Source organism: Castor canadensis, chromosome 3, assembly GCF_047511655.1.
Source record: "Castor canadensis chromosome 3, mCasCan1.hap1v2, whole genome shotgun sequence".
Classification (NCBI taxonomy): Eukaryota; Metazoa; Chordata; class Mammalia; order Rodentia; family Castoridae; genus Castor; species Castor canadensis.
In genome coordinates, this window is record NC_133388.1 from 70,453,929 (window position 1) to 70,473,766 (window position 19,838).

The 19,838-nt window shown below is 40.6% G+C and overlaps 1 protein-coding gene and 1 non-coding gene across 5 annotated transcripts in view; one reads left to right on the top strand and one right to left on the bottom strand.

Moving 5' to 3' along the window:
• Positions 1-832: 832 nt before the first annotated feature.
• Snx6 (sorting nexin 6) overlaps positions 833-19,838 on the top strand; it is a 50,702-nt gene continuing 31,696 nt past the window's right edge. For 2 of the 4 annotated variants that reach the window (XM_020159505.2, XM_074068165.1), the window contains exons 1-3: positions 945-1,103; positions 15,964-16,068; positions 17,225-17,335. In XM_020159505.2, coding sequence (XP_020015094.2) covers positions 990-1,103; positions 15,964-16,068; positions 17,225-17,335 — 330 coding nt within the window. In that variant the 5' untranslated portion in view covers positions 945-989. Of the gene's footprint in view, positions 901-944; positions 1,104-15,963; positions 16,069-17,224; positions 17,336-19,838 lie in introns of those variants that run through there. The other 2 variants (XM_074068164.1, XM_074068163.1) reach the window with 2 other exon arrangements.
• On the bottom strand, positions 3,124-3,232 carry LOC141422006 (U6 spliceosomal RNA). Its single transcript, XR_012446675.1, has one exon. It is a non-coding gene; the product is annotated as a U6 spliceosomal RNA (small nuclear RNA).

The following is a 19,838-nucleotide window of genomic DNA, read 5'->3' on the forward strand; positions in this document are numbered from 1 at the left end:
TGGACTTTTTAGTGCTGATATTTAAAAGCCTTGGTTATGCTTGGAGACGTTTGAGGTAATTCTATATGGCACCTCTTAATCTATGCCCGCAAGGACAAACTTGACCCTTCTATCAATTATACTTACTCATTATTGCAGCTCCACTTCTCAACCTACAAGAGAGCTCTAGAGACACTAAGTTGAATCAAAAAACCCAAATCATTAGGAAATATTGACCCTTTTTATTAGTAAGAATCATTACATTTCTCCTGACACTTCATCACACAGCACGGTGTGGTATGAGTCCACATTCGTAATCATTAGGATGCTCTGGAAAGCCAGAAGCAAAAGACAAAAGACGAAGTCCTTCTCCCTACCACACCGGAGCTGGACAGTTAGATACAGAAAATAAAAGAATATGCTTCCTAACCAGAACAGCTCATTTTTATAGCGCTCAATCATTAGCGCCCTAAACTCTGAGGTAATTATTACCTCGCCAGCAGTAAAAGCCTGATTATAGCCCCAGACTGCTTGCTGTGTGAAGGCCCTGGTTCCTGCAACTTGCAAAGGCAAAATAATATTAACTGTGATTAATTATCGTGTGGTTCAATACAAAGACAAGATGATTTATGTGGCTTCCTGAGGGTACTAAAAGGGTTCTTGCTGGGGCACTAGAGGCAAGGAAACTGGTCCTTCCCGGTCTGACCTGCCACCAGCTCCCCGGACTCGAGTGCTTGCTTCCCCCTTGCGCGGATCCCTGCAATCCCTCTCCCTCTCCCTCCGACCTCTCCACTCCCCGTCCCCGGCACCGCGCACCGCTCGCGGAAGGGGCGTGGCTTCCCCATGCCCCGCCCCCGGCCCCCATTGCGCTGGCCGTGCGTGCGCGCCTGCGCTAGCTCTGGTCTTGGAGCAGCCATGATGGTGGGTGTCCTAAGTGGTGCCGAGTACCGGGCGCGCGGTGGGGGCGGCGGGCGCGGGGCGGGCGCGGGGACCGCGCCGGCCTGGCATTAATGTCTCCCTTTGTGTCTCCCCCATTCCATCCTCTCCCCGGCGTGCCGGGCCCGCGGACCCAGCAGGAAGGCCTGGACGACGGCCCCGACTTCCTCTCGGAGGAAGACCGCGGAGTAAGTTCTGCCTCCTTCTCTCTTGCAGGACCTTGTCTTCCCCACCTAGCTCCCGGGTGTGGTCTGAGGAGGGGTCCCTGGGGCGCGTCACCCCTTCCCCGGCGTCCTTTCGATTTCCTCGCCGCATCGCGCCCCGCCCTCTTGCAGCCCTTCCTGCCTCCCTCAGGGCCGCTCCTTTCCCGAATCCCGGGGACCCGCGGCCGCCTTCTGGTCTCCGGCCCCGGATCCCACCCTGTGGCGAACCCTCCCCGCGCGGCAGGGTGCAAGTCTCGCCACTTTGGCCCATGGAAACCCTTCTCAACCCTTCCTGGCAGCACCCCCAGTGTTCTCCGTCGGTACTTAGCGAACCCGCTGCTCTCCCCTCTCTTCTCTCTCTTTCTCTAAAGCAGATAAAGTACGGGCTTATTCTAAATTACCCTTTTGCAAGGATCTCTACGGTCACCAAATGTCAACTGCACTTCAGTGTCCTACCAGATTTTGAGAAGTGCTGATAGCTCACGGTATCTCTAGTTTTCTAATCTCCCCTCCCCCATCTTTTGCAGGGTTCACTTAGTATTGTTTCCCCCTCTAGATTATCGAGGTATAGTTGACAAATAATAGTTGTATAGGATGCACAACGTAATGTTCTGATACACGTACAGCTTTGTGAAATGATTACTACAATCAAGCTAGCATACCTAGTTACCCTTTTTTTTTTTAAAGTAAGAACACTGGAGGTCTATTTTCAGCAAGTTTCAAGTATATATACGTCACTATTAAATATAGTCACTATGCTATACATTAGGTTTCCGAAACTTACTCATCTCATAACTGAAAGTTTGAACGCTTTGACCAGTACCTCCCCTTTTCCCAACCCCTTGACCCTGTCCCTGTTAATGACCATTCTACCCTTGGTGTCAGAGAGCCTTCAGTGCTCTGATTCTTCCCTCCTACCATCTCCCAACCCCCATTTGCCTTGGGTGAAGGGTGGTTAGATGTATAGTGCCTTGCAGAAGTGATCAGTTGAAAAATACTGATACATGATAATTGCCACTGAGCAAAGTTCCATGGTTCCTTCACATTTCACAGCCTACACTTCAGCTTTCTATTTTGCTTTTACTAATCCATCAGAGATGTATCTGTTTGTGGATTTTTGATAGGTGATAAAACATTGTAGTAGAATATTAGTGCAGTTTATAATAAGAGATGAGATGGTGAGTATTAACTATTGACCTTTATCAAGCTTTCAGATAGTAAGAAAGATGCAAAGGGTGTTGCATTATTTATTTATTCATTCATTCATTTATTTATTTATCTGGTGGAACTAGGGTTTGAACTCAGGGCTTCCTGCTTGCAAAGCTGGTCCTCCACCACTTGAACCACACCTCCAGTCCTTTCTTTAAGTTTTTCGCAAGGACTTATTTTAGTGTAACAGGAGAAAATAGGGAGGGATGGGGGAGGCACCATTCCTGTTCCCCATGCTGGAAATGGAAATAAAGACTCCTGTATATTTTTCTTTTAGTTTACACAAAAAATTGCTTAGAATTTCTAGTTCAAAAACATTATATAGAATTTCTGCTTTCTAAAATTTATGTGTTACTGTGTATATTTTCTGGAATAAGACACTAGAATTAGATGAACATTTGCAAAATATACTTTGGATTTTAAAGTTGGGGAAACCAGCAAAATTATTTAATAAAATGAAGTAAGTTGATTATAGTGCAATTAAACTAATAGAATTTTCTAAAAATAAAGAATAAGCCGCCTTTATTTAGATAACAACCTTGTATCTTTGTGGTCTACTATAAAAAGCCAACAAGATTTTTTTTTTTAAATTTGACTAGTGTTCAGTAAAAGTATTAATTTTTTGAGTATCTATATTGATGATATGAAAAGTAGACTATTTCCTTCCTTCCCTCCCCCATCCCTCCCTCCCTCCCTCCCTCCCTCCCTCCCTCCCTTCCACCCATCCAGGTCCTCAAACAAGTTAGGTAAGTGCTCTTCACTTGAGCCAAGCCTCCAGGAATTTTTTTTTTTTTTTTAAACTATGGAACACTTCACGAATTTGCGTGTCATCCTTGCACAGGGGCCATACTGATCTTCTCTGTATATTGTTCCATCTTTAGTATATGTGCTTCTGAAGTGAGCACAGGGATTTGTTTGGTTTGGTGAACAGTACTGAGGTTTGAACTCAGAGCCTTGTACTTTCCAGGCAGGCTCTCTGCCACTTGTGCCACTTCTTGGTTCAGTTATTTACTTAGTTCTTAGTTTGTTATTTTTCAAATAGGGTCTCGCTTTTATGGCGTAGCTGGTCTGAACCACTATCCTATTTACCCCTCTGTGCAGCTGGGATGACAGGTGCGTGCTACTTTGACCAAGTTTTTTTGGTTTTTTTGTTTTTCTTTGTGATGAGGGTATTGCTTACTTTGTTCCTACTGGTCTTCAACTTGTGATCCTCCTGCCTCTACCTCTTGAGAAGCCAGAATTACAAATTTACAGATGTTCTCCACCACACCCAACAAAATAGAATATTTTGATGAATATTGTGTTAATGGCTTTATGACTTTGAAAACTTTGTTTATGGAACTGAAAGCACTTAAGTAATGTGTCCAGAAACTTTTTCATGTATTACATAACTATAGGGATGGGGTAGGAATAAGACAGCATGCTTGATGAAGAGGCTCTTACAGAATCTTATAGATGAAAATTTTAATATGAAAGTGGAGAAAAAAAGGCTGGGAATGCAGAACAGTGGCCCTGGAGTTGATTCTTCAAGTGGAATAATGATTTAGGACAACTTTTACAACTATTTTAGCAATTTTTTTTTGTACTAGGGTTTTGAACTCAGGGCTTTGTGCTTGTTAGTCAGGTGCTCCTACCCTTCAATCATACCCCCAGCTCTAGAAAACTTTCAGAACGTCGTGATGGATATGTGCATATGTCCAGTTCTTCCTTTTGTTCTGTGGAACTGGGTGAAGCTTAGTAATAATTATAGCTGGGTGCTATAGAAGCACTGTGTAAGCATTGTTTGATTAATATCCTCTCATCTTTCTTCTGAAGCCTTAGTGTCCCCCTTTTCCAGATGAGAAATCTGGCCGAGCACTGGTGGCTCGTACCTGTAGCTCACTCAGGAGGCAGAGAACAGGAGGATCAAGGTTCATAGCCAACCCTGGACAAATAGTTTGAAAGACCCTATCTCAAAAAAACCCATCACAAAAAGGACTGGCGGAGTAACTCAAGTATTAACAGCCCGTGCCTCAAAAGTGTGAGGTCCTGAGTTCAAACCCCAGTACTGCCAAAAAAAAAAAATTATTAGCCACATTTTGATGTCTTCAACCCCCACCTCTGTATACTAGGTTTTTTTGCCCCCAAATGAAGGACAGTGACATTGGTAAACAAATGAGTCCTTTGAACTGGACACATTTTGTTCTGATGTGCTTGTTCTGGTGAGCAATGCATGCCAGAGTGATGGCTTAATTCTCTCTTAGATTTCAACCCTAAATAATGTGTTTATTGTTTTCAGAAATTATTTTAGGTGGAGTAACCACATCTCCTGGACTACTGTACTTGCTTCTTCCTCTGAATTCTTCATCTTCACTAATGCCATCATTTTCTAGTTGTGCAAGAAACATCTGAATCATACATACCCTTCTTGGATTTTTTTTTTCCTCCTTCATCCTTTTTTTTTGTTCTTTCTTGGGTTTTTTTTTCCTTCACTCCCATCCTCATATCAAAACAGTGACTGAGACCAATTTAATTTCATCTTGGAAATGTTTTCCCCATCTTCCTTTTCCATGGCTTTGGTTAAGATCTTTGCTACTTCTTGCCTCAATTGTAGTAGTACCCGTACTAGTCTGGGTTTAGTTTTTTCCAATTCAGCCATCACACTGTGTATAGTTACATAACTGAAATGATAAAATCATTGACTGTTTAGAAGTACTTACTTGGACCCCATTCTTTTTGCAGTAAGGTCTTAATCTTAGAATAGCATTTGTCACTGTTCATCACCTTTCGGGCTGACTTTAATTTGCCATCCCTATCCCACACATACTTCAGTCTGCTTGTCATTGCCAGGCACCTCTGCACTTTATTTATTTATTTATTTTGTGGTACTAGGGTTTGAAATCAGGGTCTATAACTTGAGCCATTCCATCGGCACTTTTTTTGAAAGGTTTTTTTTGAGATAGGGTCTTGGAAACTATTTGCCTGGGCTAACTTCTGGCCTTGAACCTCCTGATCTCTGCCGCCTGAGTAGCTAGGATTACAGGTGTGAGCCCTTGGCTCCTGGCTCCATATATTAACTTAATTCTCAAATTCCTTTGAATTAGCTGCTGCTATTCCTACTTTGGAAAGGAACACAGATCAGAAAGATTAAATAACTGTCCAAGGTCATACAGCTAGTAGGAGCTCTAGTTAGACATAAACAGTTTAGCTTTAGGGTATGGGTTCTTAACCTCTTATGTTTTTACCAAAGTGAACTAATCCCTAAATGTTAACCCAGAATGTTGAGACTCTCAGGAAAAGAGGAAGGGGACCTGCTAGCAGAAAGGTTAGCCTGTTTGGATAATTTGGTTCTTCCTGGTGTGCCTGATCTTATTGAGGCAGATGTTGGAAAGGTAGATATGGCTAATACAGGTAACGTGTCGAGGGCTCCAGGCAGTGGGAAGTGCTAAAGGAATTTACACGAGCAAATACATTTTGCCGGATGGGAATAGTATTGTAGATTAAGGTGGAGGCTGCATGGATTCTTCCTTTCAGAAAAGCAAAGCAGTTGCAGCAGACCGGATGACAAGTGATGATGGCAGAATTAAGGCAGTGAAAGATAGGATGAAGGAGAGGATATAGCAGAGATGTTGAATAGAATTGACAGGGCCTAGTGACTAAGTACAGGGGCTGGGCAGGAGAAGAAAATTCAGAGTATAAGAGGGAAGAGCAGAGGTAGAGGGTAGATAATGTGAAGTTAAAAGTACTTCTGTGGGGGTGGGGGCCCAAATTATGTATACACATGTGAGTAAATGTAAAAACGATTAAAAAAAAAAAAAAAGTACCTCTGCAGCAACTAACCCCTTCCAAACTAGAAAGTAAAATGTGGAAGGGTAAGGATTGTGTCTTTTCCTTGCTGTTTGCCTTACAGGACAGTGCTTGGCATATTAAGCAGTTGTTTAATACTTGAATCCCTCCAAGTGAATATGTCTAGTTGGTAACTTGAAATTCTTGTTGGGAACGTTGGGTGGTAGATTTAGAAGTTCTTAATCAGAAATGACTGATATTGGCAACATTAGATAGTGCCCAGGAAAAACCAAGAGAACAATGGAAAGAAATTAATTGATGGGGCAGCAGAGATTAGGAGAAGAATGAAAGAAAACCCAGAAGTCTTAAACGGAGTCATGAGAAGGGTGCTAAGGCAAAAGAGAGAGGTCCAGAATGCTGGAAAGTATCCTTGAACTTGGAAATTAGGGACTCATGGGACAGTTTTGTGAGACAAAGGCCAGACTGGAGTAGAAGAGCAGTGTGTGACCACGTCCTGAAACAGACGGGAAGATAAAATACTCAGGTGGACACACAGCTCAGCCCTCATCAGGACCCAGCTCCAAATCTCTGAGAGCACAGAGCTGGTGGTAACCCAATTTATTTGTAGAGAGGTTTGTTGATGGTTCTGAGGGAAAAGCGGCTGCTGGCATTTATTTCTGTGGGACATGGGAGGCGAGGTCACTTGTTAGGAGCAAGGATGGTTGTGTAAGAGGTTGACGTGGTACAAGTTTGGAGCAGTGGCTGCAGGGAATCAGGAGAGAGTACCCCTGTTGGGGAGGGCTGAGTGGTTTTGGGAGCCTAGTGTGATTTGGAGATCATTAATGTGTATTGGATAGTGCAGACAGTCGTGACTTAAGCTGCTATATGCAGCTTAACTGTAAAGGCACAGAAAGTGATGATTAAATTGATCCCAAGTGTGGACATTAGCAAGCCATGTATGGCACAAGAGCAATGGGAGTGGCCCGTGACGGAGAGAATCCCAGAAGAAGGAGGAGCAGAGAGGGCATTGACAGTGTGGAAATTGGGACAAGACACAGACCTGGAGGTGTTAATAAGGCCACATTAAAAGTGGAGTGAAAGTGGCAGAGAAAACAGGAAGCACCTACTTAATTTGTATGTATTCTATAAGTTGATCTCTTCCTTACTGCAAACAAATTTCACAAAAGGAACTTTTTGTTCATTTTAAATCCTCCTCCATAACCTAACACAATTGTTTGCATATGAGTGCTTTTTAAGGAAAGATTTTGTTGTTGCATTTGGTTTTGTTTTTTGAGACAGGGTCTGAATATGTAGACCAGGCTGACTTTGAACTTTCAGTTTTCCTGCCTCAACCTCCTGAATGCTGGGGTTATAGGCATGCTCCACCATGCCCAGCTTAAAAATAAAAACAAGTTTGTTGGTCATTCTTACTGTAGAGATGATCAGCTTCCAGTCTATTGAAGGGTATTTCTCTCCTAATAAACTTTATTATCATTTTCACTACCCCCCCAACAAAAAAACTTTGTTAAATACTTATTGCTATATATCCTAGAATCGAATGCATACATTTGTTCTGCCAATAATACTAAATTTGACTTCTAGAAAACACATAGATGGACACCATGTTACTGCCCTCCTATTATTTTTACTTTTTTATGTGTATTTTTACTTTTTTATGTGTATTGGGGTTTGAACTGAGAGCTAGCTCTCCCTTTTTTTGTGGTACTGGGGTTTGAACTCAGGGCCTTCACCTTGATCCACTCCACCAGCCCCCCATCTTTTTTTGTGATGGGTATTTTTGAGGTAGGGTCTTGCAAACTATTTGCCTGGGCTGGCATCGAATCTCAAGCATCCCAGTCTTTGCCCCTGAATTGCTAGGATTACAGCCATGAATCACTGATGCCTGGCTTCCACCAGCTCTTTGTGATGGTTTTTTTTGAGAAAGGGGTTTCACAGAACTATTTGCCTGGGCTTGCTTCAAATTGCGATCCTCCTTATCTCTGCCTCCTGAGTACCTAGGATTATAGGCATGAGCCACCAGGGCCTTGCTTACTTTGTTATTTCTTGTGTGGTATGTGAGGAAATCTGATTGCAAATGTCAGTTTCCAGGTAATGTATGTATAATCAACCATTGATTTGACTGCTGTGCTTTCAGATAGGACATTAGTAATGGAAGTGCAGTATATCAGGACTTTCTGTGGAAATCATAACTAGAGACAGGCTTGGTAGGGTACACCTATAAGGAACCTGAGTCAGGATGAGTACAAGAATGAGGCCAGCCTGGTCTACATAGCAAGACCATCCCCAAAAAAACAAAACAATACAACGAATAAAAGTCATAACTACACTAGAAGTTACATAAGCATACAATTTTAGGCTGGTGGAGTTGCTCAAGTGGTAGAGTGCCTGCCTAGCAAGATTGAGGCTCTTAAGTTCAAATGCCAGTTACACCAAAAAAAAAAGGTGAAAAATTATGAGGTCCATGGAATTTACTTCTATCTGTCTCATGGGGTTTTACATCGATTATACTGTTAGTTATCTGATAATACAGTTATTATTTGTAGCACAGTTGTGGTTAACACCTTCATTTTCATTTTCTGTGCTTCCATTCAACACATATTTGTTGAGGGCTACCACTGGAATATAGCAGTGAGCCATACAGATTATATTATATAGAATTTGATAACTGGAACCAGGTCATCCATGTCTTCATGGAGCTGAGGGGAAGAGAGGGGCTTTACAAAGTAAGTCGGGAGATAGGTGGTAAGTGCGTGCCACCAAAATAATGAAGAAGGTACAAAGGTACAGTGGTTTGAGCGGTTGTTTTAGATAGGATGGTTAAGGGCTGACTTTCCTGAGAAAGACTTTAAGACTTGAAGGAAGTGAGCCATGCAGGTAGATCTTTGGGGCAGAAGGTTCCAGGCAGGGAAACAAGGAAACAGGAAGTAAGGGAACCCTGAGGTGGCAACCTGCTTGTGTGTTTAGGAATAGGGACATCATATGGCAGGACTGCTGTGAGCCAGAGGTTCACATAGACAGAATAGACAGAGAGATAATGTCAGAGATTTTATAGCGTCTGGTGGACCATTAAAAGGATTTTGTCTTTTCTCTAGGTGGGAACCCTTTATGTTTTGAGCACAGGAATGATTTCTAGTTTAATGAGATCATGGTTGCAATTGGGTAGGGCAGCAACAAGAGGCCAGTGGTAGGCTATCACAGTAATCTGAGTTCTGTTTTTTTCTCCTCCCTCCCTCTTTTCTCCATCCATCTCTGCATTTGCTGTTGTAGCAAAAGATAACTGATTGTTAAGGATTTTCTAAACTACATACTTTAAAGTATAATGTTCTGTACTATATAATTCTCTACTACTAGGCAGTATGGATATCTTCTTGTCTAAGTAATTGTATATGAAGAATTAACTTACTGGCAGTGGGGCACGATCTTTAAATTTTTGTTTAATGAGGCTGTATTTTTGTTGCTTAGTCCACATTCTCTGCAGTGTCTTTTGACCAGGGACACAAAAGTTTAACCTGGTCAGTCTCTCACAAAGTACAAAGTTTATTGGCTCAGGTGAAGATTAAACCACTGAATGAAGTCTCATTAGAAATTTCTTGTACATATGTAAGTAAATGTAAACACGATAAAAAAAAGGGAATAAAATACCAAAAAACATTTTTTTTTAAAAGAAATTTCTTCAAACTGAACTTACTGGGTGCAGAAAGTTAATTAAATGTTGGTAAACCTTAAGTAGTTTGCATTGAATCTTTTTCCCTTAATTATCCTCTTTTTTTCTCTAAAAGAGAAGAAAATCTGCATGGAAAATCTCTGCATTTTATTAATTAGCATTAAATTTACAATATCATTTTATCAAATCTAAGATGCAATTATTGAAAGATCTTTAGATGTACTACTAAGAAAGAAAAATAATAGCAGTTAATTTGTAATGTGTTATCCATTGAAAGATATTCCTGTTGTAGATATGTTAAAATATAAAAAGTACCTTCAATTGATGAAGTATAGCAAGTTAATGTTCAGTGAAAAATTTTGTACTGAAGTTCACATCAGCATTTCATTTTAGACAGTGACTTTTCCATTATATAGCTTGGTTATTTCAGGACTTTTTTTTTTGGGGGGGGATGTTACTGGGATTTGAACTCAGGGCTTTGCGTTTACAAAGCAGGTGTTCTGTGACTTGAGCCATACCTCCAGCCGTCATCTTTCTTTTTTTTTTTTTTTTTCATTTTTCTTTTATTATTCATATGTGCATACAAGGCTTAGTTCATTTCTCCCCCCTGCCCCCACCCCCTCCCTTACCACCCATTCTGCCCCCTCCCTCTCCCCCCCCCCAATACCCAGCAGAAACTATTTTGCCCTTATTTCTAATTTTGTTGTAGAGAGAGTATAAGCAGTAATAGGAAGGAACAAGGGTTTTTGCTGGTTGAGATAAGGATAGCTATACAGGGCATTGACTCACATTGATTTCCTGTGCGTGGGTGTTACCTTCTAGGTTAATTCTTTTTGATCTAACCTTTTCTCTAGTTCCTGGTCCCCTTTTCCTATTGGCCTCAGTTGCTTTAAGGTATCTGCTTTAGTTTCTCTGCGTTAAGGGCAACAAATGCTAGCTAGTTTTTTAGGTGTCTTACCTATCCTCACCCCTTCCTTGCGTGCTCTCGCTTTTATCATGTGCTCATAGTCCAATCCCCTTGTTGTGTTTACCCTTGATCTAATGTCCACATATGAGGGAGAACATACGATTTTTGGTTTTTTGAGCCAGGCTAACCTCACTCAGAATGATGTTCTCCAATTCCATCCATTTACCAGCGAATGATAACATTTCATTCTTCTTCATGGCTGCATAAAATTCCATTGTGTGTAGATACCACATTTTCTTAATCCATTCGTCAGTGCTGGGGCATCTTGGCTGTTTCCATAACTTGGCTATTGTGAATAGTGCCGCAATAAACATGGATGTGCAGGTGCCTCTGGAGTAACAGTCTTTTGGGTATATCCCCAAGAGTGGTATTGCTGGATCAAATGGTAGATCGATGTCCAGCTTTTTAAGTAGCCTCCAAATTTTTTTCCAGAGTGGTTGTACTAGTCTACATTCCCACCAACAGTGTAAGAGGGTTCCTTTTTCCCCGCATCCTCGCCAACACCTGTTGTTGGTGGTGTTGCTGATGATGGCTATTCTAACAGGGGTGAGGTGGAATCTTAGCGTGGTTTTAATTTGCATTTCCTTTATTGCTAGAGATGGTGAGCATTTTTTCATGTGTTTTCTGGCCATTTGAATTTCTTCTTTTGAGAAAGTTCTGTTTAGTTCACGTGCCCATTTCTTTATTGGTTCATTAGTTTTGGGAGAATTTAGTTTTTTAAGTTCCCTATATATTCTGGTTATCAGTCCTTTGTCTGATGTATAGTTGGCAAATATTTTCTCCCACCCTGTGGGTGTTCTCTTCAGTTTAGAGACCATTTCTTTTGATGAACAGAAGCTTTTTAGTTTTATGAGGTCCCATTTATCTATGCTATCTCTTAGTTGCTGTGTTGCTGGGGTTTCGTTGAGAAAGTTCTTACCTATACCTACTAACTCCAGAGTATTTCCTACTCTTTCTTGTATCAACTTAAGAGTTTGGGGTCTGATATTAAGATCCTTGATCCATTTTGAGTTAATCTTGGTATAGGGTGATACACATGGATCTAGTTTCAGTTTTTTGCAGACTGCTAACCAGTTTTCCCAGTAGTTTTTGTTGAAGAGGCTGCTATTTCTCCATCATATATTTTTAGCTCCTTTGTCAAAGATAAGTTGCTTATAGTTGTGTGGCTTCATATCTGGATCCTCTATTCTGTTCCACTGGTCTTCATGTCTGTTTTTGTGCCAGTACCATGCTGTTTTTATTGTTATTGCTTTGTAATATAGTTTGAAGTCAGGTATTGTGATACCTCCTGCATTGTTCTTTTGACTGAGTATTGCCTTGGCTATTCGTGGCCTCTTGTGTTTCCATATAAATTTCACAGTAGATTTTTCAATCTCTTTAATGAATGTCATTGGAATTTTGATGGGAATTGCATTAAACATGTAGATTACTTTGGGGAGTATCGACATTTTTACTATGTTGATTCTACCAATCCATGAGCATGGGAGATCTCTCCACTTTCTATAGTCTTCCTCAATCTCTTTCTTCAGAAGTGTATAGTTTTCCTTGTAGAGGTCTTTCACATCTTTTGTTAGGTTTACACCTAGGTATTTGATTTTTTTTGAGGCTATTGTAAATGGAATTGTTTTCATAAATTCTTTTTCCGTTTGCTCATTGTTAGTGTATAGAAATGCTAATGATTTTTCTATGTTGATTTTATATCCTGCTACCTTGCTATAGCTATTGATGATGTCTAGAAGCTTCTGAGTAGAGTTTTTTGGGTCTTTAAGGTATAGGATCATGTCGTCTGCAAATAGGGATATTTTGACAGTTTCTTTACCTATTTGTATTCCTTTTATTCCTTCTTCTTGCCTAATTGCTCTGGCTAGGAATTCCAGTACTATGTTGAATAGGAGTGGAGATAGTGGGCATCATCTTTCTTTCTTTATTTGCAGTACTGGGGTTTGAGCTCAGGCAGTTCTGCCACTGGAGCCACACCCTCAGCCCTTTTTTTGCTTTAGTTATTTTTTGGAGAGTTATTTCTTGTGTTTTTTGTTGTTGTTTTTGCCCATGGTAGCCTGAGGCTGAGATCTTCCTACCTACATCCTTCCCTATAGCTAAGACCATAGGCGTGCCTAATGAATGGCAACTGACTCTTTTTGTTGAGAGGGAACCTCACTGACTTTCTGGCAGAGTTGGCCTCACACTATCCATGGGTTAAGAAATAAGAAAGTGGCTTGCAGAAATAAGCCACTGTGCCTTGCCTTTTTAAGTCTCATGATCTTCACACAGTGGCTTATACCTGCAATGCCAGCTACTCAAGGTGCAGTGCTAGGGTCCAGCTTTGAGACCAGCCTAGCCAAAAAGACAAAAAAAAGTGAGGTCCCATTCCCAGCAACTAAACTGTGTGTGATCATAACGTCCTGTACCTCCAGCTATGCAAGAGCTATAGGTAGGATGTGATCCAAGCCATCCCTGGGCAAAAAAGTGAGAGACTTGTCCAGCCTGTGGTGGCTAATGCCTGTAATGCAAGCTACCTGGGAAGTAGAGCTGGGGAGGATTATGGTTTGATGCCAGGCTGGGTAAAAATAAGTTAGACCTCATTTCAACCAATAGCTGGGCATGGTGGCACATGCCTATTTTCCTAGCTACTCAGGAAGCATAAATAAGAGGATTGCAGGTCCAGGCAAAAACTCAAAAGACTCTATCCCCAAAATAACGAAATTAAAAGGGGCTGGGGGCATTAAGAATGTGGTGAAACACTGGCCTACCAAGCCCAGACTGTGAGTGCAAATCCCAGTAGTGCCCCGAAAAAAGAAAAAGCAAAGGTAGGTTAGCTGGATGTGGTAGTGAATGCTTGTAATCCCAGCATGCAGGAGGCTGAGGCAGCAAGTCTTATCTTCAAGGTCAGCCTGGGCTACATAGTAAGACCCTGTTGTAAAGAACAACAAAGAGCCAAGTGTCATGCTATAAAAAAATTTACATTGTAGTTAAAAATTGAAAGGTGATAACTGGGTGAGATTACCAAGCAAGCCTGTGTTTTACAACTTGAACATTTAAAATAGGCTAGTTATTAGATAGCTGACAAAGGTTTTATTTTATCTTTTAGTGTATTTGACTTTAAGTCTCTAAATTACCTAAATAATATTTATTGTTTAAAGAATAAAGAATAGCTGGGTCTGGTGGTCCATACTTGTAGTCCCAGCATTTAGGAGGTGGAGGGAGGAGGATCACAAGTTTGAGGCTATCCTGAGTTATATAGTGAGACCGTACGTGAGAAAAAAATTTTTCTGTTCAAGTAGCGCTTCTTCCCCCAGCCAGTCTGTAGCCCTTGTGGTAGAGTCAGCATTAGCTGTGGCAGTAGCAGCAGCAGTTGAAGAGGGGTAAATGTTCCAATTTTTTTTTTTTTTTTTGGTGGAACTAGGGTTTGAACCTCATGGCTTCGAGCTTGCAAAACAAGCACTCTACTGCTTGAGCCACACCTCTAGTCCATTTGGCTCTGCTTATTTTGGAAATGGGGTCTTGCAAACTATTGTCCAGGCTGGCCTGGAACCTTATCCTCCAGATCTCAGCCTCCCAAGTAGCTAGGATTACAGGTGTGGTCCACCAATACCTGACTAAGGTTCCAGCTTTCTTGATTTGAATGGCAATGGGCTTTAAGTGTTGCAATATTAGAGAAAAAGCAGCTGGTAGACTTGATTCTCTGAGGAAAAAAAAATGAGTTGAGGGTTTCCTGCAGAAGACTGGGCTAGTTTAGATGGAGATGAAGGTGTTCATTCATATCTGGGTAGATGACTGGAGTGGTGACATTGTAGAGGATGACTTCCCTGATCAGTTATGACCTGAACTAGAGAAACACAGTTGTAGGATGGAGACTTCATAGCATTCAGAAGTGTTGAAGTACTCTAAGCTTGAACTGCATATCAAATTCTAGGGCAGAGAAACCAGAACAGGATACTTTAAACCATATGTTTATTTCATTATCTGCTTGGATTTTTCTGTTTGTAGCAAATGAATGTTTTCCTCTAAGAAAAAAAAATATGAAGTTTAAGAATTCTTAGTGTAGGGGGTAGGGATGTAGCTCAGCTATAGATCACTTGCCTAGCAGGTGCCAGGGTGTAGGTTTTATCCCCAGCACCACAAAAACAAATAATACAGAATCTTAAGTGCAAAAATCATTTCATGGACAAGCAAATGGAAGCTCTAAAGAGGGAACTTCCAAGTCTTCAAATATATTGAAGCTTGTAGCATTAGTTGTGGAGTGTTTTATGTTAGTATTTTTCTTAGTATATTTATGTAATATGTTTAAATATATTTACTAGTTGTATATTCCTGAATTAAAAGAAACAATAGAGTTCAAACTGTTGTTCAGTAGTCTTTGATCTTTTTTTGGGGGAGAGGTAGGGTATATTGGTGATCAAACTCAGGGCTTCCTGCATGCTAGGCAAACACTTAAACCACTGAGCTACATTCCAGCCTTTGTGTGTGTGTGTGTGTGTGTGTGTGTGTGTGTGTGTGTGTGTGTGTGTGTGTGTGTTGTCAGTATTCTTTTTTTTCTCTAAAAGTTAGACACATTCCTTAAATAATGTAGAACACTTGAACTTTAATGTACCATCTTCTTGGAAAATTCTTTTCTTTTTGGATGAAACTATAATGAATTATGATTAACTTAGTCATTCATGCAAAAATGACTTCCATTGAGTGGTATAGAATAAAAATTGGTTAAGATAAAATAGCATTATCCAAAGCACTGGACTCTAAGTATGTATATAGATAAAATGAGCTTGATTACTTTTTTCTTTTCCTTTGGTGGTACTGGAATTTGAACTCAGGGCTTCATGCTTACTAGACAGGTGCTCTACCACTTGACCCACTCTACCAGTCTTCTTTTATGTTGGGTATTTTTGAGATATGCCTTGAGAATTATGTGCCCAGACTGGCTTCCACCTGGGATCCTCCTGATCTCTGTCTCCGGAGGAGCTGGGATTACAGGCGTGAGCCACAACACCCAGCCTTGATTATGTTTTTAGTCTTGAGATTCTTCGTTTTAATATGTGTTTTTTTATTGTCTGGGGAAAGAATGAAAGTACATGGTGACACATGCCTGTATTCCTAGCCCTTGGAAAGTGGGAGCAGGAGGATTGTGGGTTCGAGGCTAGTCCAGGCTATGTAGTAAGACCCAGAATGGGGGGGGGGGAAGCAGAATTTTCATTAAAGTATACATTATTTTCTTTTTCTAGCTTAAAGCAATAAATGTAGATCTTCAAAGTGATGCTGCTCTGCAGGTGGACATTTCTGATGCCCTTAGTGAGAGGGATAAAGTAAAATTCACTGTGCACACAAAGGTAAGTGGCATTTTTTATTATTTTAGCCATTGTGCTAACTTTACACTCTTAATTAATATGTTGACTGGGAATGTGGGTTTTGAATGTAATTGGAAAGAGATGTATTTTAGTTTGTACTTAACTGCTGTTTTAACAAAAAACATTTTAGGGAAATGTATCTCTCCCCCCCACCACCCCCGGTACTGGGGCTTGAACTCAGGGCCTTCACCTTGAGCCACTCCACCAGCTCAGTTTTTTGTGATAGGGTTTTTCAAGATTCTCGAGAACTATTTGCCCAGGCTGGCTTTGAATTTTGATCCTCCTGATCTCTGCCTCCTGAGTAGCTAGGATTACAGGCGTGAGCCACCTGCGCCTGGTGTAAGTGTACTTTTTGAAGATTAACATTTTAAGAATTAATCATAGAACCTAGTCATAATGCACACTTAATCTTTTTAACATTTTAACACAATTGTTATTTTAATTCTTGTTGTATTCCTTCAAGTTAATCAAATTACTGTTTTACAAATTACTATTCATATTAGATTTTGACTCTTAGGGCATATTTGAGATTATAAATCTACTTTTCATTGTTTGTATAGTTGAGTTTGATATATTTCAATAGGATAACTTTTGGACTGGAGGTGTGGCTCAGATGGTAGAGCACCTATCTAGCAAATGCAAGGCCCTGAGTTTAAACCTCAGGACTGCCAGAAAAAAAAAGAAAGGCTAGCTTTTTTTTGTGTGTGGTTTTGGTGTTTGAACTCAGGAACTCACACTTGTTAGGCAGATGCTGTACCACTTGAGCCACACCTCCAGCCTTTTTTGTGTTGGTTATTTTTGAGATAGGGTCTTGTGAACTATTCGCCCTGGCTGGTTTCAAACCTTGATCTTCCTCATTTCTGCTCCTCAGTAGCTAGGATTCCAGGTGTGAGTAACTGGTGCCTGGCTGAAAGGCTAACTTTCAAGTGATGATAACTGTACAGTATATTAAGTGCCTGCCAACTAATTTATTTCCCAGTGGTCTGAGAATAACTTTGTTTATCTTATGATTTTCATACTAGAGTTTACTGTAATAAAACTACGACTTAAATTTTTAAAAACTAAGATATAAAATGTTTATTAAATGCTTTTCAGTGTAATTGTGATTTCTATTCAATAGAGTTCTCTATCTTTGTAGAGTTCATTGCCAAATTTTAAACAAAGTGAGTTTTCTGTTGTTCGACAACATGAGGAGTTCATTTGGCTACATGATTCCTTTGTTGAAAATGAAGACTATGCAGGTTATATTGTAAGTACGGAGGTTTCATTTTCTAGGAGCATTTTATACACTTAAGGTGTTGGAGTCTTGTGTAGTGTATTTAGTAACTAATATGACTTCCTTTTTATTTTGCCAGTCATAAAACATTGGACTTGCTACCTTTTATCCTGTGTTGTCTTGTCTGGCGCTGTGGGAGTATTACGCTCCGTCATTTAAACTTCAGTTCTTACTGTTAGTTGAACTGAAACAGGCTTGTAATGGGGTTAATTGAGGGTCTCTGAACCCGCAGGTGGACAGATACTTAGAATTAGAAGGCTCCATATGATGTTGTTATCAAGAATAGATGGTTGTGGGCTAGAGGTGTGATTCCAGTTGTAGAGCACCTGCCTAGCAAGCACAAAGCGTGGTGTTCAAATCCCAGTAATGGGGGCAGGGGGTAGATTCATCCTCAGCTGTTGACCATACTCAGCTTTGTGAAATTTTTTATTTGATTCCTCTGAAATCATCACTCAATTCCATCTCCATCCTATGGCCAGCACTCCTCTTCAGTCATTTGTTTCCTTTCTGCAGCTCAGATTTTGGTGAATGACCAGTAATGCATTCTTCATTCTCCATTCCACTTACACCTCCCCCTCCCCCCAACCTCCTTGTATGATGGCACTTTTTTATTACTTTCCTTCTATAGGCTAAATGCTCCTCACTGACTAAAAACATGTTTGTTTTTGTCTTTTGGCAGTACTGGGGTTTGAACTCAGGGCCTCATGCTTGCTAGGCAGATTCTCTTACTGCTTGAGCCACTCTGCCAGCCCCAAAAGCATGTTGAACATCCTATTTTTCTTTCTATATCCGAGACTTAGCATTGTGCCTGGCATGTAATAGATGCTCAGTGAATGTGTGCTAAACTAAACTTGATGCTTTCTGATCCTATTGCTTTCCTTAGTGTAACCCTTTTCTTGTAGTAGTTTTCCCTCCAGTGGTAGGGCTTGAGCCCAGGGCTATGCACATTGCTAAGAAGCTCTCTACCACTAAACCATATCCACACCCCTTCTTACAGTAATTCTTTTTTTGTGGGATGGGATTTAAACTCAGGGCTTTGTGCTTGCAAACCAGCCACTCTTCTGCTTGAGTCCCACCTCCATTCTATTTTGCTCTGGTTATTTTGGAGATAGGTCTCTTGAACTACTTGCATGAGCTGACCTCAAACCTCAGTCCTCCCTGTCTCAGCCTCTGAAGAGCTAGGATTATAGGTATGTGCTACTGGTGCCTGGCAGTACTTGCTATTTTAAAAAGACATTGATGTTAGAGAGATGTCTGTCAGAATTTGCTTTTATGCTACTGATAAGTTAATACATTCCTGCCTGTTACTGTGTTATGGCAGCCAATGGAGGACATGAGACTGCTGAGTCAGAGAGGAAAGAGTACACATAGCAAGCATCATGTTGTGTTGATTGACCTTGCTTCTCAACCCTACACACCAACAGGCTCACTCAGTGTGTTGGCAGTGTCACTAAGGAACACTCGAATGTAGAGAATCTAGCTCTTTCATAGCAGGCAGTAAATAAGCCTGCTCTCTGTCCTGGAAACAGACATTAATCTCATGACAGTCCCTTCCCCTCCCCTCCAGTATAATGAATATATCCTAATAAAAAAAATCTTATAATGGGAAAAAAAAGAGTCTCATTACAGGCATGAGCCACCAGTGCCCAACCTTTTACAGTAATTCTTATTTTAACTTTTTTCCTTTGATCTCAGTTGCTCTCTTTATCTTGCCATTAGTTTGGCCTTAATTATTCTTCCTTGTAGACCTTTCCTGCTAAGTTAATTTTTTTTTTTTTTTTTTTTTGCTGTTCTGGGGCTTGAACTCAGGGCCTACACCATGAGCCATTTGCCCAGACTGGCTTTGAACCATGATCCTCCTGATTTCTGCCTCCTGAGCAGCTAGGACTACACATGTGAGCCACTGGTTCCCTAAGTTAATTCTTTTCTTATATCCTTTCCTTGAATGAAATATCTCTTCTAGATCTTATGTTTTTACTGACAAGTGCTTATTCCCTGTCTGTAGATAAATAGAATAAAGTCTTTCTGCTGTGGTACAATTCTCCAGTCTAGGGCCTTTTTTTTTTTTTTTTTTTTTTTTTGGTGGTAGTACTGGGGTTAGAACTCAGGACTTCGTGCTTCCTAGGCAGGCACTCTACCATTTGAGCCACTCCACCAACCCACCAAGGACCCTTTTTAATATCCTTTGTTGTATGGTAGTGTTAGTGTTTATTCATTCAAAAAACTACAGTAGCATAAAGCTATTATGAACTTATTAATTTAAAAAATACATTTGTATTTAGTCATACCCTTTACATACTTTTGAAAAATGGTATGCATATTTATTATATATATATTTATGCTGTCTATAGTCAAAGCTTAGTGTACATGTAGGAACCTACAGATTGACATTTGAGAACTATTTTAATGTCAGAAAGGTAGTGTTATGCTGTATTTCTTCTCTGGTTTATAGGACCTGAGTAATCTTAATTTCTAG